This window comes from Periophthalmus magnuspinnatus, chromosome 16 (assembly GCF_009829125.3).
Source record: "Periophthalmus magnuspinnatus isolate fPerMag1 chromosome 16, fPerMag1.2.pri, whole genome shotgun sequence".
Lineage (NCBI taxonomy): Eukaryota > Metazoa > Chordata > Actinopteri > Gobiiformes > Gobiidae > Periophthalmus > Periophthalmus magnuspinnatus.
This window is the reverse complement of record NC_047141.1, coordinates 13,945,311-13,963,599: the sequence shown is the minus strand read 5'-3', so window position 1 is coordinate 13,963,599 and position 18,289 is coordinate 13,945,311. Positions and strand designations below refer to the sequence as shown.

The 18,289-nt window shown below is 37.2% G+C and overlaps 1 protein-coding gene across 1 annotated transcript in view; it reads left to right on the top strand.

Annotated features, from left to right (window-relative positions):
- Window positions 1–574: 574 nt before the first annotated feature.
- Window positions 575–18,289, top strand: part of grik3 (glutamate ionotropic receptor kainate type subunit 3) — a 73,417-nt gene continuing 55,702 nt past the window's right edge. The window contains exons 1-7 of the mRNA XM_055228071.1: window positions 575–626; window positions 1,707–1,880; window positions 2,365–2,622; window positions 3,285–3,466; window positions 8,717–8,770; window positions 15,480–15,650; window positions 16,687–16,830. Coding sequence (XP_055084046.1) covers window positions 575–626; window positions 1,707–1,880; window positions 2,365–2,622; window positions 3,285–3,466; window positions 8,717–8,770; window positions 15,480–15,650; window positions 16,687–16,830 — 1,035 coding nt within the window. The remainder of the gene's footprint in view (window positions 627–1,706; window positions 1,881–2,364; window positions 2,623–3,284; window positions 3,467–8,716; window positions 8,771–15,479; window positions 15,651–16,686; window positions 16,831–18,289) is intronic.

Genomic DNA, 18,289 nt, shown 5'->3' with positions numbered 1-18,289 from the left:
TTACGTAATAATAATTAGTTTTTTATAACCTAAATATTCCAAAATTAATACACGATTGGAAATTGAAGTTTATCAGTTGCATAATGGGAAAAAGTAGAAAATAAAACCCACAAAAATAACCTTGCTGGAGAGAAAGTCAGCCAATCTCCCTCAGTCATACAGGGTGTCCATAAAGTCTCTGTACAATTTAAAATGTATTACAAAAGGCAATTGATAAGGTATATTAATCAGACTCTTTCTATTGTACTCTGTGGTTAACAAGTTTTTTTTTTGTTTTTTTTTACCTAAATTAATACACCTCTATATGGGCACCATTAGTTGCATGAAGCACATCAAGACTGTACTCGATTTCTTACCATGTTCGCTGTAGCAGAGCCTCATCAATGGTTGCAATCACATCTGTTATCTTTTGCTTTAGTTCAGTAATATCCCATATCTTTGTTTGATACACGATATCTTTAACATACCTTCATAGAAAGAAATCCAGAGGTGTGAGATCCGGTGAAAGTAGTGGACACGGAATTGGTCTATCCCTTCTAATCCAACGGTGAGGAAATTTTTGATTGAGGAACTCATGAACATGCAGACCTCAGTGTGGTGGGGCATCATCTTGCTGGAAAATGATGGTTGGTTCAAGGTCCTGCAGTTGTGGAGCCACATATTCAGTCAAAAGGTCAAGGTAGCCATTTCTTAGCAGTTCATTCAAAAAGATGGCTTTTTAATCAACAGGATGCCTGAAATACAGAAATGCAATGTGATTAAAAACTTGTATAACAACTGAGACGAAAAGAACAAATCAAATAAATATATCACTAATATAAAAATAATTTATGGACCCCCTGTACTTTGAAAAAAAAACTACTATTTGATAACAGCAGTACTCATGCCCTCTGATGTTTCTTGGGTATTTTGAATGGTACAATATCTTATGAAAGAAAACCAAGTGTGCAGCTTCTGGAAGACGGCCTCCTCCCGTTTATTTCCATAAAAATGTTGCTTCTTTGACTATAATATTTCGCAGTTTGACATAAAATGTATCTACACTATGTTCCTAAGTATGGTTTTAACTTTATATTTCCATAAAATCATGCTGGTGCCACATTCAGAAAATTACATACGGCGCCTTTAAATCCCCAGAGTCCATCCCTCCATGTTCCACCACATTCAACAACTTGTCCCTCTTTTTCTACAATTTGAGGTGGTCGCCCTGCACATATAAACCCTCCATTGGCGTAGCTACGTACATCTGGTTTTACTTTGATGTTTTTCTTTGCTGAAAAGATTTTTGCAGCACGCTGGTCCATTTCAAAAGAACACAAAATACTTTCTTTTGAGTTCACAGACAAAGCAAGTCGAGTTTTTTTTTTTTTTTTTTTTTTTTTGTGCGGGCAAGGTGGCGAAATAAAAGGACATCTTAATGGAGAGACAAGAGCTTGAGATCTACTTAAGCTTTGATGGAACACGCACACACTGTGAGACTCCCTAAATCCATTATGGCCATACACATCAAAGCTCATATCACATCTTTTTGAAAATAGACTTCCGATGTTTGTTGAGGAAGTGTTATACCTGCTGTAACATGTGCACTGCTCTACTCCCTGCTGCATCTCCTAATACTCCCCAACATTTACTCCTTTGCGGATTTCGGTGTTTCATCTTGACGTGAGATTGAATTTATTTTCTCTTCCTGTTCGTTCTCGTTTCAGGGGGAATCTTTGAACAGACGGACGGCCCGGTGTCACTTGTGAGCGCGGAGGAGCTTGCCTTTAAATTTGCTGTCAATAACATCAACAGAAATAGGACTTTGTTGCCAAACACAACGCTAACATACGACATACAGAGGATTAATATCTACGACAGTTTTGAGGCATCGAGAAAAGGTAGGTTGGTGTTCTGGTGCGGTCTGGATTCATAAAGGTAAATGGAAAGCTGGATTTTTGTGACTTTTATACGCGATAGTCAGATAGAGTTTCAATGCATTATAATACAAATCACTGGTATCGCTGATATTAATCGCAAAATCAGCTTTTATTCTTTTATTTACAAGGTGCAAATGTAAACAGAGCCTTTTAACTAGGGGTGATTGATTTTGAAATTTGAAATGCAAAATACTTCTTGGACTCCCACTTCACTATGATTGGTTAGATCCGCCTGTCACCGCCTCAGAGTCTGATGGAGGCTGACCAATAGGTGTGAGTGGTGTAAAGTGTTTGATCAAAGAGTTGGATTAATTAATAAATCACAAATTTGTTTCGCTCAGCCCAAAATTACACCTAAGAACAGTGCATTGAATATTATTATAGGGTATTGCGTTACATTTTACTAGCAAGGCCTCCCTCCTAACTCCCCCTCTCTCTGGTTCAGCTTGTGACCAGCTATCTTTAGGTGTGGTAGCCATTTTCGGGCCTTCTCACAGCTCCTCGTCCAACGCAGTGCAGTCCATCTGTAACGCGCTGGAGGTGCCTCATATCCAAGTGCGGTGGAAACATCACCCCATGGACAACAGGGACACTTTCTATGCCAACCTGTACCCAGACTACTCCTCTCTGAGCTACGCCATCCTGGACCTGGTGCAGTTCCTCAAGTGGAAGACGGCCACGGTCGTGTACGACGACAGCACGGGTGAGTCAGCTGGACACGGCACCATGTTTAATTAACCCGGCTAATGCCAGATGTAGCGCTCTGAATCGGGTTCCACACATTATTAAACACATTATTAATCTGGAAAGGCGTTCGCTGAAAGTGATTAGGATGTTCAGACACATTCTTCAAGCTGACTGGTCGAGGCGTCACCACAGCGGAACAAACCGAAGAACCCAACTTTGGTTAGATCCAGTTTAGTGGATTTCCTTTGCATACTTTTGAAAAACGAAATAGTTTTGTCAGACCTGACCCGGAAATAAACCTTGACTAGACCACACTATGATGAGTTTATAAGCACTTTTCACAACCTTCAGAGCAGAGTTTATGTCACGGAAAAGCTAACAAACATCAGCATGTCAACTGCACACTTCCTGTTTCGCGGAGTGGTCTCATTTTTACCCTAAGAGCTGCATTATACAGTTTATGTCTGTACTGGCCAAAAGAGATTTTACTTAAATACATGAAAAAAATTAAATAAAGTTAAAAAAAAAAAATGTAATGGAATAATTTTGGAGGCTCCCTAAGAAGTTTTAATTCAAAAAGAAAATTTGTCAAAGTGTCAAAAAGAATACATTAAATGACACCCATATGATCAACTACATTACATGAAGATGATTCTGTGTATGTGTTTTCTGTCCCAGGCCTAATCCGTCTGCAGGAACTGATCATGGCCCCATCGCGGTACAACATCAGACTAAAAATCCGGCAGCTCCCCGTGGACTCTCAGGATGTACGGCCTCTGCTCAAAGAGATGAAGAGGAGCAGGGAGTTCCGCATCATCTTCGACTGCAGTCACCACATGGCGGCGCAGATCCTCAAACAGGTCAGGCTGTAACTATAATATACTGTTCAATTTTAGTGTTGTTTTTTTTTTTTTTATGTCTCTTCTACCTACCTAACTTCCTATCTACATTTTAAATAATCGTCAGTGGGGCAGGGCAACACTTGGATATTAAAATTACAATTAAGACTTCAATCAAATGCAGAAATGTTGTGTTTGAAAGTTGCAATTATTTATTTTCAATTATAGTGCTTGTCCTGCCCCACATCTAATCTTGAGTGGCTTTTAAAAGATGAAGGCACAAAGCATTAGTAATAAAAAAAAAAATCATATATCCATATACTGCCCCTACAGGTTAACGACTGACCTTACATTATGTTGATTACAAATGTGACTACGATTTTTTGCTGATTTAGAGTAGATTAGATCTGGTCTGTTATAAATTCCACATATTCCATACAACCCTTTGAAATCCACCCACAGACAGATTATCTGAACATGTAACTACAACCCTGTGTTTTTTTTTTAATGTAATATTGCATTAAAATCTAAAGAAACAGCATATTATTACAGCCAAGGTTGCCAGAGACGTGCCCTGTTATTACATGAGAAAAAGGCTTGTGAATCATGTTATTTTATAAGTAAACACAATCTTGGATGTCTCAGGTATTTTTAGTTGGGAATGACACATACAATAACAAGGCTACAATATGTTTATGTTCATGGGGCACTATGTTGTGTAGGATTGCTTAAAATTGTGTTAAATTTGACGCTAAATCTTGCTATGTGATGAGCAGTTTATTCTTTACAGCCAAGCACTTAAGCTCATGGTACTTTTAGGTGATATGGAGGAAATAAAGCTGCATGATGTAACTTTTTTGGTGGAGCATTCACACTTGATGGAGATGCTGCTGCTTTGCCTTGCATGTTGCACAGAATGGCATCAAACACATCTATCTTGCTTCAGAAAAAGGTGTTTTAATGACTAAAAACATACAGTGAAAAAACATTCATTCTTAAAGACGATGTATTGTGCTTGTGCCTGTATTATAGTTCACAGGATCATCGTGTTATAATTTGCCAATCCCAATATTAATCTATAACGACTTAATAACACAAAACAAGTGCGCTGACTTCCGTGTGAAAACTTCGGTGCCCAATGGGAGTTGATGTCACCATAAACGTCGTCGCAACAAAGAGCCGCGTAGCTGTCGGTCCCTGCGGTGAACAGCTGTAGATCACATTTTTTTTGTACTAAAATGACCACACAATGCTGCCAAATCCTACACGTATCATCGATTAAGAAAAGAAAATTGAAGAACGAAGTAAGCCGAGCGCAGTGGACATATGCCGGTGGAGGTCAAAACGGGGGCTGATCGCGATATGGCGTCTTGAAAATAAGCGACCAAAGATTATTCAAACGTGCACAAATCACTACAGAAACAACTTCGAGAGGGTCAGTGTGAAGGAGAAACAACTACAACATTGTTTAAAAGTCAATTTTTCATAATAGGTCTGCTTTAAAGTTTCCACAAATTTCCACAAATTCATAACAAATTCATAACATCTCCCAGAAACGTTACGCAGTGCACCTTTATTGGGCAGTACAGCACAACACAAAGCGAGCCCTGATTTATTCCCTGCTCAAAGTTCGTTCCAAATGCCTAGCGCTATGTTTTGCTGTGCTATAATCTTACATATTGTCAGTCTCAATACCATGTTTGTATTAAATATAAGGAGTAGGCTGTAGAAATTTCACATAATGGCAGCTTTACTTTTGAACTTGTTTTGACAAAGAACCCTAGAGGCAGAATTTACATACATTGCACTTTAAGCACTTGAAGTTCTTGTTTTGGTACATAATGATTGGCAGTCAACAAAAAGCTGTCAGTGTTTAAATGGCGCTGTGATGCATGTGTAGGTGTAGTGCCGCGCTATACATGTCAGAACTGTGCTGGTGGATCCTCTTTTTCCTCTCTGCCTTGTCACTTTGAGTTAAAATGTTTATTAAAGGCAACATCTCCTCCGACTTGCTCAAATAACTCAGGGTTAGGAAGTTAGGGAGATTTAGGGTGACACAAATGTGCTCTTGGGCAGGCAGGATAGCAGACACACAGGGATGGATGGGCTCAGGAGAGGAGGCGGAGGGAGGGGGGAGTTTTTTCAAGAGTTTTAAGTAGACATTTATTGAACTGCAGTATATGAATGAGCATATTGTGTGAAAATATGTCTTTTGATTTGAGTGTGTACTTTTATAACTGTATTACCATTGCAGAAAACAATATTGTGTAGTGTAGTGTGGATCAAACTGTGGCGTGTGTACATCTGCTGCACTTGGGCAACTTTTCAGTCTGTGGGTCTAATTTAGAGTCAATTTTATCTACTTTTTGGCCCTCCTTTGGACCATTACTTGCTTAGAACTGCAGTGGGAATCATGTAATTTTCTTTTAGACCTGGATTATCCCTAGATTTGACTTGGAAAAGGCCTGATGTACTGGTGCAGTGTGTTGACATCAAATAGGAAGGACAGTTAAAGGGCATTTACTCATGACCTACACGATCACAAGGGGCAATTGATATCTTGATATCTTTACAAAGGCTTGGTTTGGGGCCTTATGTTACATACACATATATAGATTCAGACAAATCAGTATTTGGTTTCAATGTTTTTATAGTTTCTGCTAAATTACCTTATATGTTTATATAATTATTACTTACTTGATACAGCTTTTTCCAAAACAAAAAAACTATTTCTGACTTTTCTGATATAGAACTGTTAGTGTGAATACTCATTTTAATATCAATTAATTTCTATCAATCAGTTTCTACTACCTACCCACCAGCAGTGGAATGTAACAAACTAAAAGTAGTAAAGTACTGTAAAGAAAAAATGGTGTCTGTACTTTATGTTTACGTGGATACTTTTTACTTTTACTTCCCTACATTTGAGAGCAGTTATTTGTACTTTATACTCCACTACATTTTTGAACTGGGCTGAAAAGTAAATGCATTTTTTATTATAGCGTGAGACCTGCTGAAAAGGCTGAAGAGTGAACACTTTTGTAGTTTGAGCAAACAAAAATATACAAATAAAAACAGGTAGGACAAAAGGACTGATTCAGTTGTTTCTGTTGAACTCAAGACTTTATCAAAACCACTACATTTGAAGCTGTATAAGATCTCAAAATCTGTATAAAATACTTGCTCCGGTGTCTATACTTTTACTTAAGTAACAAAGTGGAGTACAGTACTTCTTCCAACACTGCTACCTACCAACATATCTACATATTAAAGCACTTTGTTTAAACCAGTTTCCAATCAAATATAGAAATTATGCATTTGAGTCATTTCTGTTTAAATGTACATTATTTCCCCAAAAGCACACAGTGTACCCTAAATTCATTTTCAGTCCCATTTTCCAACGCAGCCCAAAGTAGCCGGTTTGCCTGGACATATCCAAATGTAGCGTTGGCCTTCACATGTTCATTGCGTCGTATTTACATAACCTTGGCTTTTCGAAGCGACAGATGGTACAATTAAACGGGAAGCAGAGGCGCCATGGGAACCTGCTGCCTTTGAATGTAGCCTGAGTGAAACAAGTGGCAGTAATGGAGTGCTCCGATATGAGGCAGAGATTAGCCAGCTATTTTGATTGAAGGCTCTGCTCTGCTGGGAGAAGGGAGGAGGGGGAAAGCACACACGCCCAGAGCCATTGCAAACCATTTAAATGCAAAGAAAAGCAGAGAGGACTGGGGCTACACTCCAGATACGCGGCGCATATGGTGTAGAAGTCACACATATGGTTAGCAAAATCCCCAAATAAACACAAGTATACTGGTCTCTGAATAAGACTATACGAAAATATGCCTATGTCGTATGTGAAAGGAATGGTATATATCTGTTACAAGGCTCAGATTTAAATATTAAGTCCTAACATTAAAGTTGTATTGTTAAAGTTGCTGCACCTGATTTTTACTGTCTTAAAAATGTAAAAAACAGAGCTAGTTCAATTTAAACAATTTGCACTGGTCCAAAGTTATTCCTCATTTACCTCATGTATGCAGACATTTAGTACGATTAGTTTATTAGAGCTTTATACAACTGTCAGACTAAAGCGCAGTTTTGCCATGACAGTAAAGTTAGCAACAACTAGCATGATAATGTTCTCTTCATCATTATCGGACAATAAAACACTGTATCCTTAAACTAAAAAAAAATCACAATCGCAAGGGGCTCGGCTGCAAGGTTAATCACAATCGATTTAAAAATGCAATTTCAGTGAACGCAATTGGCAAATGGCAAAGGCTGCAATTTTTCCAGTATCATTTTCCTTCAAAATCAATAAAAAACCCTGTCTTTTTCTGCATTCAAAACTGCTAACCCCGTTTTTAGGCCTGTCATGATAACACATTTTGAAGTTTGATTTATTGCTGAAGTAAATACAGACGATAAACAATAATATTAAAACCATACTAAAACTAAATATTTATTCCACTAACACAATAACACAGGAGAAAAAAAAAGACTGCAGAATGAAACACTTTAGAATTTAGTTTGCATCTGTAATGAGAAATGGAGAAATAATAAAAATATTGACCCCAAATAAATATTGTTCTACCTTTCATATACTGAACAATAAGTTGATGTAGTAATTATCGTGACAGGCTTATCTGTAGTTTACATTTGTACAAACATGTTCTGAAATGTTTTGAAATTAGACGCAGACAGCACTCAGCAGACGCACAATACACAACACCGCATATCTGTACTGGAGCAAGACAAATTTAGCTCAAATATATGAGAGGACAAAAACATGGTACAGGGCCAGAAAGACAGAAAAAAGTAATATTACAAGAATAAAGTTGCAGTAAAGATGTATTTGACCAAGCTCATTAGACCTAGCCTACAAACAGAAACTATAAGCAACAGGTATGTTAGTTTCAGTGTAGTTAGCGTCTCACTTCAGATAGATATAAGGAAGTGTCCACCAGTAATCTGACCAGAACTGAAGAAGCGGCTTGGATGAGCAGTGAAACGCTTACATAACAACCTACAATGTACTTATATTGTTGGCCATTTCAGTGCGTATTAACACAACTTTTTTTTCTTGTGCTAAATTGAAGACCCTACTGCTTCAAACCATGCATAGAGAACATGTTTCAGAGTAAACTGTTAGAAAAAACAGAGTAAAATGCATTTTTCTGAACTAGAAGACCTAAAACTCATGCACACACCCTTTAGTGAAAGTAATTATGAACATAATTCTAACAGCGTATGTGCATGTGTTTCCAGGCGCAGACCATGGGGATGATGACGGAGTACTACCACTACATCTTCACCACTCTGGTAATGTACCACGCTTGCTTTTGAATACAAATCCACTCTTGTTTGTTCCTCCTTTCTTTATAGCGGCTGAGTTTTGATGAATAGTGGCAAATTGCGGATGGGCTTTGGATCCATCCCATAATAACTATTTTGTACGACAAGCTGCAGTCATAATGAAGCCTTCAGTGTGTAAACAGGTTTTTGTTGTGTGGTAAAGGTAGTGACGAGGATTGTAGATCAGAAGGTATGAGTAAATGTAACTCGTAATTTTGAATCTTTTGAAGCACTGGAGAGATATTCAGGCTTGTTCAATACAATCAGAGGCAACCTTTTTAATATCAGCATACATAAATAAGTGAGCACCATCGACTGTATATATAAATGGACATAGCTTCTGGCTCCATCAACTTCACCAATTCACTTTCTATTGAAAAACCCATAACTGCTGCTGTCAGGCTCATAATTTTGGTCTTAAAATCTTCATATTAACCTGCTCTACATGATCCTGGTGTTTTTAATTTCACTATTGTGTCTGCAAATCAAGATATGAACATTAATTACAGACAAATCAGGCTCCTTCTTTCCCCGAGGTCACTCCCGCTAGTGTTAGCAACAGGTTTGATTGACAGCATTGCTAAGCATCTGCTCCCTACTAAAGCAGTGGTGCGGGCGGGAAGTGACGTTACTTTTGGCTTTTTGGTTGCTATGATACTCGTGGTCGGAATTCCAATTATGGAACTCAGCTCCAAATTCGACCCTATAACTGATCTAGCCTCGATGAGCTTCATTTGGCTGGCGCTGAACACTATGGGTGACGTCACACTCACTTAGCCCACTTCTTTATAGAGTCAGCACCTAGATCTGTATTTAGCAACACAAAACCACCACTCACAAAATATTGCACAACTTTGAAATATTTTATGCCACTGCAATGCCTATTTATTTATTTTAGGGTATTAAAATATCAAACTGTCACTTTTTAAAATAAAATGTAGTGGCTTTAAAACATGAATCACAAAATAGTAGTAAAAAGTGTACAAAAGGAGCTTTTGCCACCACATGAATAATTGTTTCAATTAATCAATATTTCAATTATGACTCGTATAATTGGAAGAAAAAATAAATAATAAAAATTCACATTATCCAGCAACTTCAATAGCCTTTTTTTACTGACATGAAAAAAATGAGCAATCTAAGTTCTGGTCTGTACAAAAATTGAATTGAGTGTCCCATTAATATGTACTTAAAAATAATGGGTCCAGTTGTGTTGTAAATATTGTAAAACTATGGATTTGATACAACATATTTTAAGTCACAGTTTTACTCATTTGTATTTCCGTCCTTGCCGACACATCATGGGTGTGCCTCTGGTCTTGTCTGTGGTCAAACTGACTCCCCGTAGAAGTGAATGAGGAGGAACATGTTCTGTGCTACACCCGTCACTCCTTCTTACTGTCTCCACTCTCTATCTCCCCTCACCCCCCCACTCTCTCTTTCCTCTCTCTCTACCCCTGTCTCCAATCCATCTATTTCTCTCCCTCTCGCTCCCTTTCTCTGTGTTCCCTCTGTACTGTCTGTCTGAGTGTGGACGCGGGCGCTCTGTTGTGATAATGTGATATGACATGGAGGTCCGGGCATGATCATCGGTCACGCCTGACAGCATGGACGTCGTATTCATCTACTCTATTGCCATAGAAAGCCTATTGTTTTCCAAGACTATACCATACATCTGAAGGAGAAAGGACTTTAGATTTAAAACCAGAAAAGGTGCATAGAATAGGAGTTTTGTTTTTTGTTTTTTTGTAGTAGGCCCAGACAGTTCACAGCTGACTTGTTTTGCTTCAGCTGTGCCTTCTCCCTTGTCACTTTTCAAACTTCTATTACATTAGCTAAACATTATTATGTATTATTATTATGTATTATTTATTATTATTATGTATTATTATTTAGTATTATTTAGTATTATTTAGTATTATTAGTATTATTAGTATTATTAGTATTATTAGTATTATTATTATTATTATTATTAGTATTATTATTATTATTATTATTATTATTATTATTATTATTATTATTATTATTATTATTATTATTATTATCACCACCACCAAGAGTGTTTTGGGCTATTAGGCAATGGTCTGGCAATAATTATTACTTACTTACTGTATGCACTCTATACACTTTTCAAAACTTTCAGGCCAAAGCTAACAACAACTAGCATGCACTACACACATTTCCTGATTATCAGACTCCATAAAATAATGTGTAGTGAATGAAATGGCACTGTTAAGAGTAGTAGTAGTATGTTCATAAAAGCAAAACAAGTCAGCTGTGACCTGTCTGGATCTGGTCTGATAATCAGGAAGTGTGTGGTGAGCATGCTAGTTGTTGTTAGCTTTGGCCTGACAGCTTTGGCCTATATAAACATAGCATTACTTCAGGTGTGGAAAATAACTTTTCACAGCACGTTTCCACCTTCAAGGCCCTCATTCCATTCACACACACATTAGGACACCAGTGCATGCAGACACTGAGGGTGAGGGGAATTAAGTGTCTTGCTCAAGAACACAACGGCAATATTCATCTGTGGGGGCTGGAATTGCACCGCCAACCTGTGTAGCAGTGGATCTGACCGCTCTACCAATGATGTTTTTATGCCGAAAGTGGGATTCGAACAGCTAACCTTTGGATCAGACGACGACCACTCTACCAATTTATTATTTTCTGTCCATGACCAAGACTTTTATTGAAATTACAAAGACAAAAGTGTATTTAGTTAATAACATTTTCACATAGCTCATAGCTAAAAGTGACCTAATCAGACAAACAAGTTATTATTCTAAATTCCAAAAATGTTTACCACCACTTTACATGTTAAGCAGACAGAAAATCCACTCCGGTATCAGCTTTCAAAAATGAATTACTTTTGATTCGTTTGGCAGTCCTACTATCTCTTACACGAGGACAACCTATCTTTATACAATTTGACCGTGAAAATATCTTAAGGTGGTACAGACTGACATTGACAAGGAGATTACACCTATAGCATTTGATCTAAAATGATGAACACTCGGATCATAAACAAACGCTCTACGATTTCTCCTGCATTGAGCTTATGATTCCAGTTTTTTTTTAATACTGAGAGTGGAGGTAAAAGGCCAAATTATTATGATGTGGACTTATTTTGACGTCAAGAGCTACTTATACTTTGCTTATACTTTCGTACTTTGCTTAAATACATGGAAAAAAAAAACAAAACAGGTAAAGGCCTTTCATAACACTGAACTCAAACGTCTAATCGGTACAAGTAGCTTTTCTGACATCCTAAAAAGAATTATAGGAATGGAAATGTCACAAAATATGAGCTACGTGCTTTTTTTTTAAATAATTGTGTCCCACTTAAGTTTGTATTCTTAGCTTCAAAGAGGAAGATTGTAACCTGATCTGATTTATCTAGCAGCACGAAATGTCAAATAGAAAAACTATGATTCATTTTGATCTCATAAAAGCAAAAAAAAAAACCCCAAACAAACAAAACAAAAAAAAACACTGTAAAGAATTCTAATAGAGAAACAATAAATATAAAAACATTGTAAGACAGGAAGTGTTTGCCTTAACGTATTTGGTGTCTGTTTGGACTTGTCGACGTAACATATCGTGTGACTTTTAGTGAACAAAATGGACCCAAAATAGGTATGGTAAGGGAACTGGTGACTTGAAACTGCAATTTGATTGAAAATTTGATTTGTGAATTTAAATGTGATGACGGTATTATTTTTTGAATGCATGGACTTGTGTTCTACAACTGAGTAACGGCACTTCTCTACCACACATACATTCATACACCAGTCTAAACAGACACTGAAGGTAATTGGTTGAGTGTCTTGTGCAAAGAGCAGAGGCAGAACACAAGGCCAGCCATTTGGAAGCTCCGACAAGAAATGCTCGATGGTGTCCCTAACAATCTTCGAAAGTGTAAAAATATGTAGGCCGTCCACTGACTATTTCATTACATTGACATTACTGACTGAGATTTTCTCCCTGCTTTCTTGCATATTTTAGATGTGATATTACTAATAACTCAATAACTAATTACTCATTTTATTGTGTGTAGTGTATAACTAAAAACTTCTGCATATTACTTCAGACAGCACTCACACTTAATTTAATTTTGCCTGACCCAGCCAGTCCCTTGTACACTCTATTCAAATCCGAAAAAGTTCTGAAATCAGACTTAGAAACGGTCCAACCACAGCCGCTAGTTTGTAGCACGTGCCTCTCAAATGCAGAAAACATCTCCATCTCTTGAAAATACTTCTAACATTAAGCTGCTAAATAGATGTTTAGTGCTTTGATTGTTAACTTTGCAGAAATCCCAAAAAATTTCTCAGTCGTCTGTGTTGTTTTTTTTTTTTTAACACAACCTGCCATGTTTGTTTTTACCCGAGTGCAGCATACGTCTTTCTGATTGGTTAATCCACCTGTCAATCACACCGTCTACAATTAGGGAGATGGGGTGTACGCTTCCAGATCCACTCGTCTTTGTAAAGTTTTGTGAAAGTGTGTGGTAACGTTTAATCCTGATGTAGATGTAGTGCTGTTCTGGTTTAGTCCTAACCTAGTCCAGGTTTTGATTTCAGTTTAATCCCAATTCTCATGACTGTTCTGGCCAAGACTGCAGCCTAAAAAACAAACTACACCCAAGTTTTAAGAAATGTCCACATGTTTATGTAGCACTTCTCCACCTTCAGAGTAGTCAAAACCCATATACTACCAGTTTTCCCTTTTTCACAGTTTGAGAACCACAACATAGACCAGGTGAAATATTGATTTTAAAATACGCTATACACTACTGCATTGTATCTAAGAGAGAAATAAATCTAGCAGTGGCAGCAGCATTCTTCAGTAAGTGTCTCCTACGCTCCCTCCGCTCTGGCCCCACAGGGTGCTAATGAAATATCTATGTTGATCCAAATGTCTTTTCTCAGCCTCAGGCCCATTCGGCACAACGCGTGTCAACATGTGACTTCACACTCCAGCACAATGGATGGCCCACAAATTACACCAACTCAAATTCTATTGCTTTTTGCTTCAGATGTTGCCAGGGGATTGTGTCTGTTGAATTATTCATCATGCTACAGTTTGATTTTTGAAGTCATATTTTGTGTTATATACAAAGAAATCCCCAAGTAACAATATTGTGTTTCATCACTGATTAAAAGCAGTCAACGGTATGTTTTTATAACTACGAGCAAAAGGGATGGAAAGAAATCTCGTTGTCTCGCACAGTTTATTGATCATTTAAAGTGAATGTAATAATGAGTGCCGACCAAATGCAAATATAAGTCCCAAATGAAGTTCAAATGATATGAACTCTCTCGCCTAATGTGTCATATTTATTATAAAAAGCCTATGCAGCATTGACTTTAAATGGCATTGAATGTTATAAGGGTTTTTCTTCTTTGTTAGCCTTCTCAAAGTTGGACTTGGACTGATTTACCCATTTGTAATAATAATAATACAAAATAAATAAATAAATAAATAAATAAATAAATAAATAAATAAATAAATAAATAAATAAATAAATAAATAAATAAATAAATAAATAAATAAAATAAATAAAATAAATAAAATAAATAAAATAAATAAAATAAATAAATAACATTACATAACACTTTTCGTGACACTCAAAGACATTTATTATAATTCACTAGTATTCATCTATTTTATTTTATTTTTTATCTTTATCAACACATTTCCACTCCAAGAAGAAGAAAATGGCCTCTTCTTCTGAACAAATGAAGGATTATATCAACTTCCTTGAAAATTACCATTGCACCCGTTTCGATTACTAAGTCATTTTATATCAATATTATGGTGTATAATTAGCATAATGTTAAATGATTTATGTGTGTGTGCATATTTTTTGTCTTTAAAGGGCCTATATTACCTTTTCTGATCTATGTTATAATGTTGTTTCCTCATCAAAAACATACCTGGAGTTTTGTTTCATTCCATTCACACAACCCCTGCATATTTTTCTCTCAAACTCAAAACACCCAGTTGCACCTCATGATGTCATGTCATGGTGATACAGGAAGTGCTCCAGTGTGTTTTTCATCTCCATCCACCATCACTACATTTGGATCATTTCAGCCTTTGAATTGCGAATCTCTACTTAACTAAAGGTAAAATGGAGCCATTAACTTGAACATTACCATTATATGACATTACAAGGTGGAACTGAACATTTTGAGCTTTGGAGATATAGACAGACAAAAAAAATAAAGGATTACTCAAACATGTGTGAATAAAACAAAATATAACTCCAGGTCTGTTTTTGATAAGGTGACAACATCATAACATGACTTAAAGCTCACAAGAATCCATTTTGTGTAATATAGGACCTTTAAACATTGTTGATGTATGTATATATGTTTAATTTGAATTCTATTAACTGCATTTTTATGTAGTCTCTAGTCACTGTTGGTAGAATAGAGTCAGTTCATAATTTACTAGCTGTCTCTAGTTGCCAGTCCCGTGCTCACATCTCCTGATAAACCATTGACAGCCTCTGCTCTTGATCTTAAAATAGCATCGCTTTAATCAGCCACCACGTCATTCTCCTCATGTGAAATGGCCCTGCCTGAGATAAACATGGTGACAAATACACCGGAAGACTCTTTGTGAGAATCCATCCTTCATTACTGCTCTCTGTCTCACACTATAGGACCTTATGGCCATCGACCTGGAGCCGTATCGTTTCTGTGGAGTCAACATGACCGGTTTTCGTATCCTGAACACAGACAATCCCCAGGTAGCTTCCATCGTGGAGAAATGGTCCATGGAAAGACAGATTCCACCCAAACCAGACTCAGGGCTGTTGGAGGGCATCATGACGGTAGGTGTCAGTATTAACATTACTAGTATAAGTTTAACTTGAATGTAATTTGATCTGGTCATGATTGTTAGAACCGCCTACGCATGTGTCTGTGAATATTGGGTCTTACATAGTTGTAAAGGTGCTTAGTTTACTGCAAAGTATTTCTTTAGCCACAGAGGGGATAATTACCAGATTAGGTTAGGGAAGTGTCTTGCCCATGGTCACAACAATAATTTTAATGCCAGTAGTAATAACTAATATATCTACAGTTGCAGTTGTGCATTAAATAATGCTCTTTAGAACAAGGATACAAACAGAAACTGTTAACAAAAGATGTGGTAGTTTCAGTGTAGTTAACTCCTCCCTTCAGACAGATATAAGGCAATGTCCAACAGCAATCTGACCAAAGCTGAAGAAGCAGCTTGGATGAGCAGCAAAACTTCTTCACGCCTACAACTTTTTGTCCAGTTGACAGATTTGATTTTTTTCTTTTACCATGTGTCACGTTAAATGTGATCCATAAATGTGACATTAAATATTGCGCAAAAAGGCAAGAGATTTTTTTTACAAGAAGATTTTACAATACAAACTCATGTTCACTGATAAAATAATGACAAAATAAATGACAAGACATTTACTTTGTTAGATGAATGTTGAAAACTGACTTAGAAATGAAGGCCAGAACAATGCCTTCCTTAAATTATCCCTGCATTTTGGATGACATTTTTGGTGTGGATGACATAGGTATTCTGTTTTATAAGTTACTGCTATATTTCAGATATTTTTGTACTATTCTTCTTAACGTTTTTTTTTTTTTTTTTTTTCCTTCCAAGTGTCACTTCACTGAAAATTATGCTATATATTCTGACTATCTACCAGAGGTACTAACCCACCAAACCAAGTCATATTTATAAAAAAACATGAAAGATGGTCATTTGCACTTCAAGCTAAATATAGCTTCATGAGAAAACGCATGGATATTTATAATAGTGTTTTGTGTAACCTGCCTCTCCCCTCATGCCCCTCTCAAACCCCCTGTGCCGCCTTATTCCAGACAGACGCAGCTCTGACGTACGACGCGGTCCACATTGTATCGGTGTCGTACCAGCACGCGCCCCAGATGACCGTCAACTCGCTGCAGTGTCACCGCCACAAGCCCTGGAGGTTCGGAGGGCGATTTATGAGCTTCATCAAAGAGGTACAACCGGATCTACCCATACCCCACAACCATACCCCCTGCACCCATTCAAATGATTGTATGGATGAATGACTTGGGGTAACTATTCTTGGGTTTCATGGTGATGGGAAATTTGCCATAGAGCCTGAGCAAATTAACATATCAAAGCAAATATGATGTTATTTGAGTGGCCAAAAGTACTCAAAATGGCGCCTTTAAACAAGATATGTCAGCTGTGTTTTAAAATGAAGTTTCCAATCAATGTGCACATTGAAAAGTGCATCACTTCCAGACATTTGTGATCAGCCAAACTAATGCAAGGACCCCGTACATTTCAGAACATGTTTGTAGATGTCAAAAGTGCAAGGTAAACAGACTGCAGACAAAACCTCAGTGAGATATAGTTATAGATATATAGTTGTTAGCTGAGTTTCATATCTGTGCCTTTCAGATTAGCTAATTGCACCATTCAAATAAAGCTTTCCATTCAATTTGCGATAAATCTTCCAGCCTTATTTTACAGTATGCAAAACAAGGTCTGCATTGTCGAATGGGGTCTCATATATTTACACAACAAATCAATCAAGTTCAGATCCAGAGAAAAGCGTTGGGTGATAGACACATCAAAGTGCTGTTGTTGTCAGCTTCACAAATTCCCCACATTCATAACCTATTTTGCAGAAGGCACGTACTGTAACCTTTTGAAAGCACAACTGGTGTAATCGGCTCTCATTTCATCTAACACAAGCATCTGACGGAGCGCGTGGAATACACAAACGTTCCAGAGAAACACGAGATGAAGGGCCGGCAGAGATGCAACTATTTGTATCTGAATTTGTTCAAACAATAAAATCATTTGTATTCGTTTCATTGCGAGGCACGCGGAGGATGGTGCCGTTGAAAATGTCAGGAATTCCAATTTAGTAGACTGTAAGATGTCCTTGGGTGTTTCAAAGCAATTACCCAAGTGATGTTATCAGGATTACAAAAATCAACAGTGCTGATAGCCAATAATTAACTGGCTCAAGGCTGATACGATACAGTCAACCAATTAGATCTCATTTATACAAAGTGGTTAATGCTTCCAGGGAGTAGTAGTAGTAGGAGTAGTAGCAGTAGTACTAGGAACTGTAAGTGATTACATACTGCAAAATGTAAGTTACCAGGCCAAGTAACAAATTAGATCTGTGGAGAGACGAGCTTGCACAAGTAAGAGTAAGAGTAAGAATGCATTGTTTTCAAGCCGGTTTTGAGCAATAAAAATAGGACCATGCATAAAATTTATATCATAGCAATAAAAAGAAAAAGTTACATAGTGTACCTAAAAAAAAATAAAAAAAATAAATGAATATGTGAATCTAGATTGACAGATTCTGACCAGAACTGAAAACTGAGCTGCTGCCCACCAATCGAAAGCACGTGAATAATGCACATTGATATTACGGGGAATTCTATACTCGTGACAAGGCGTGTGCTTCAA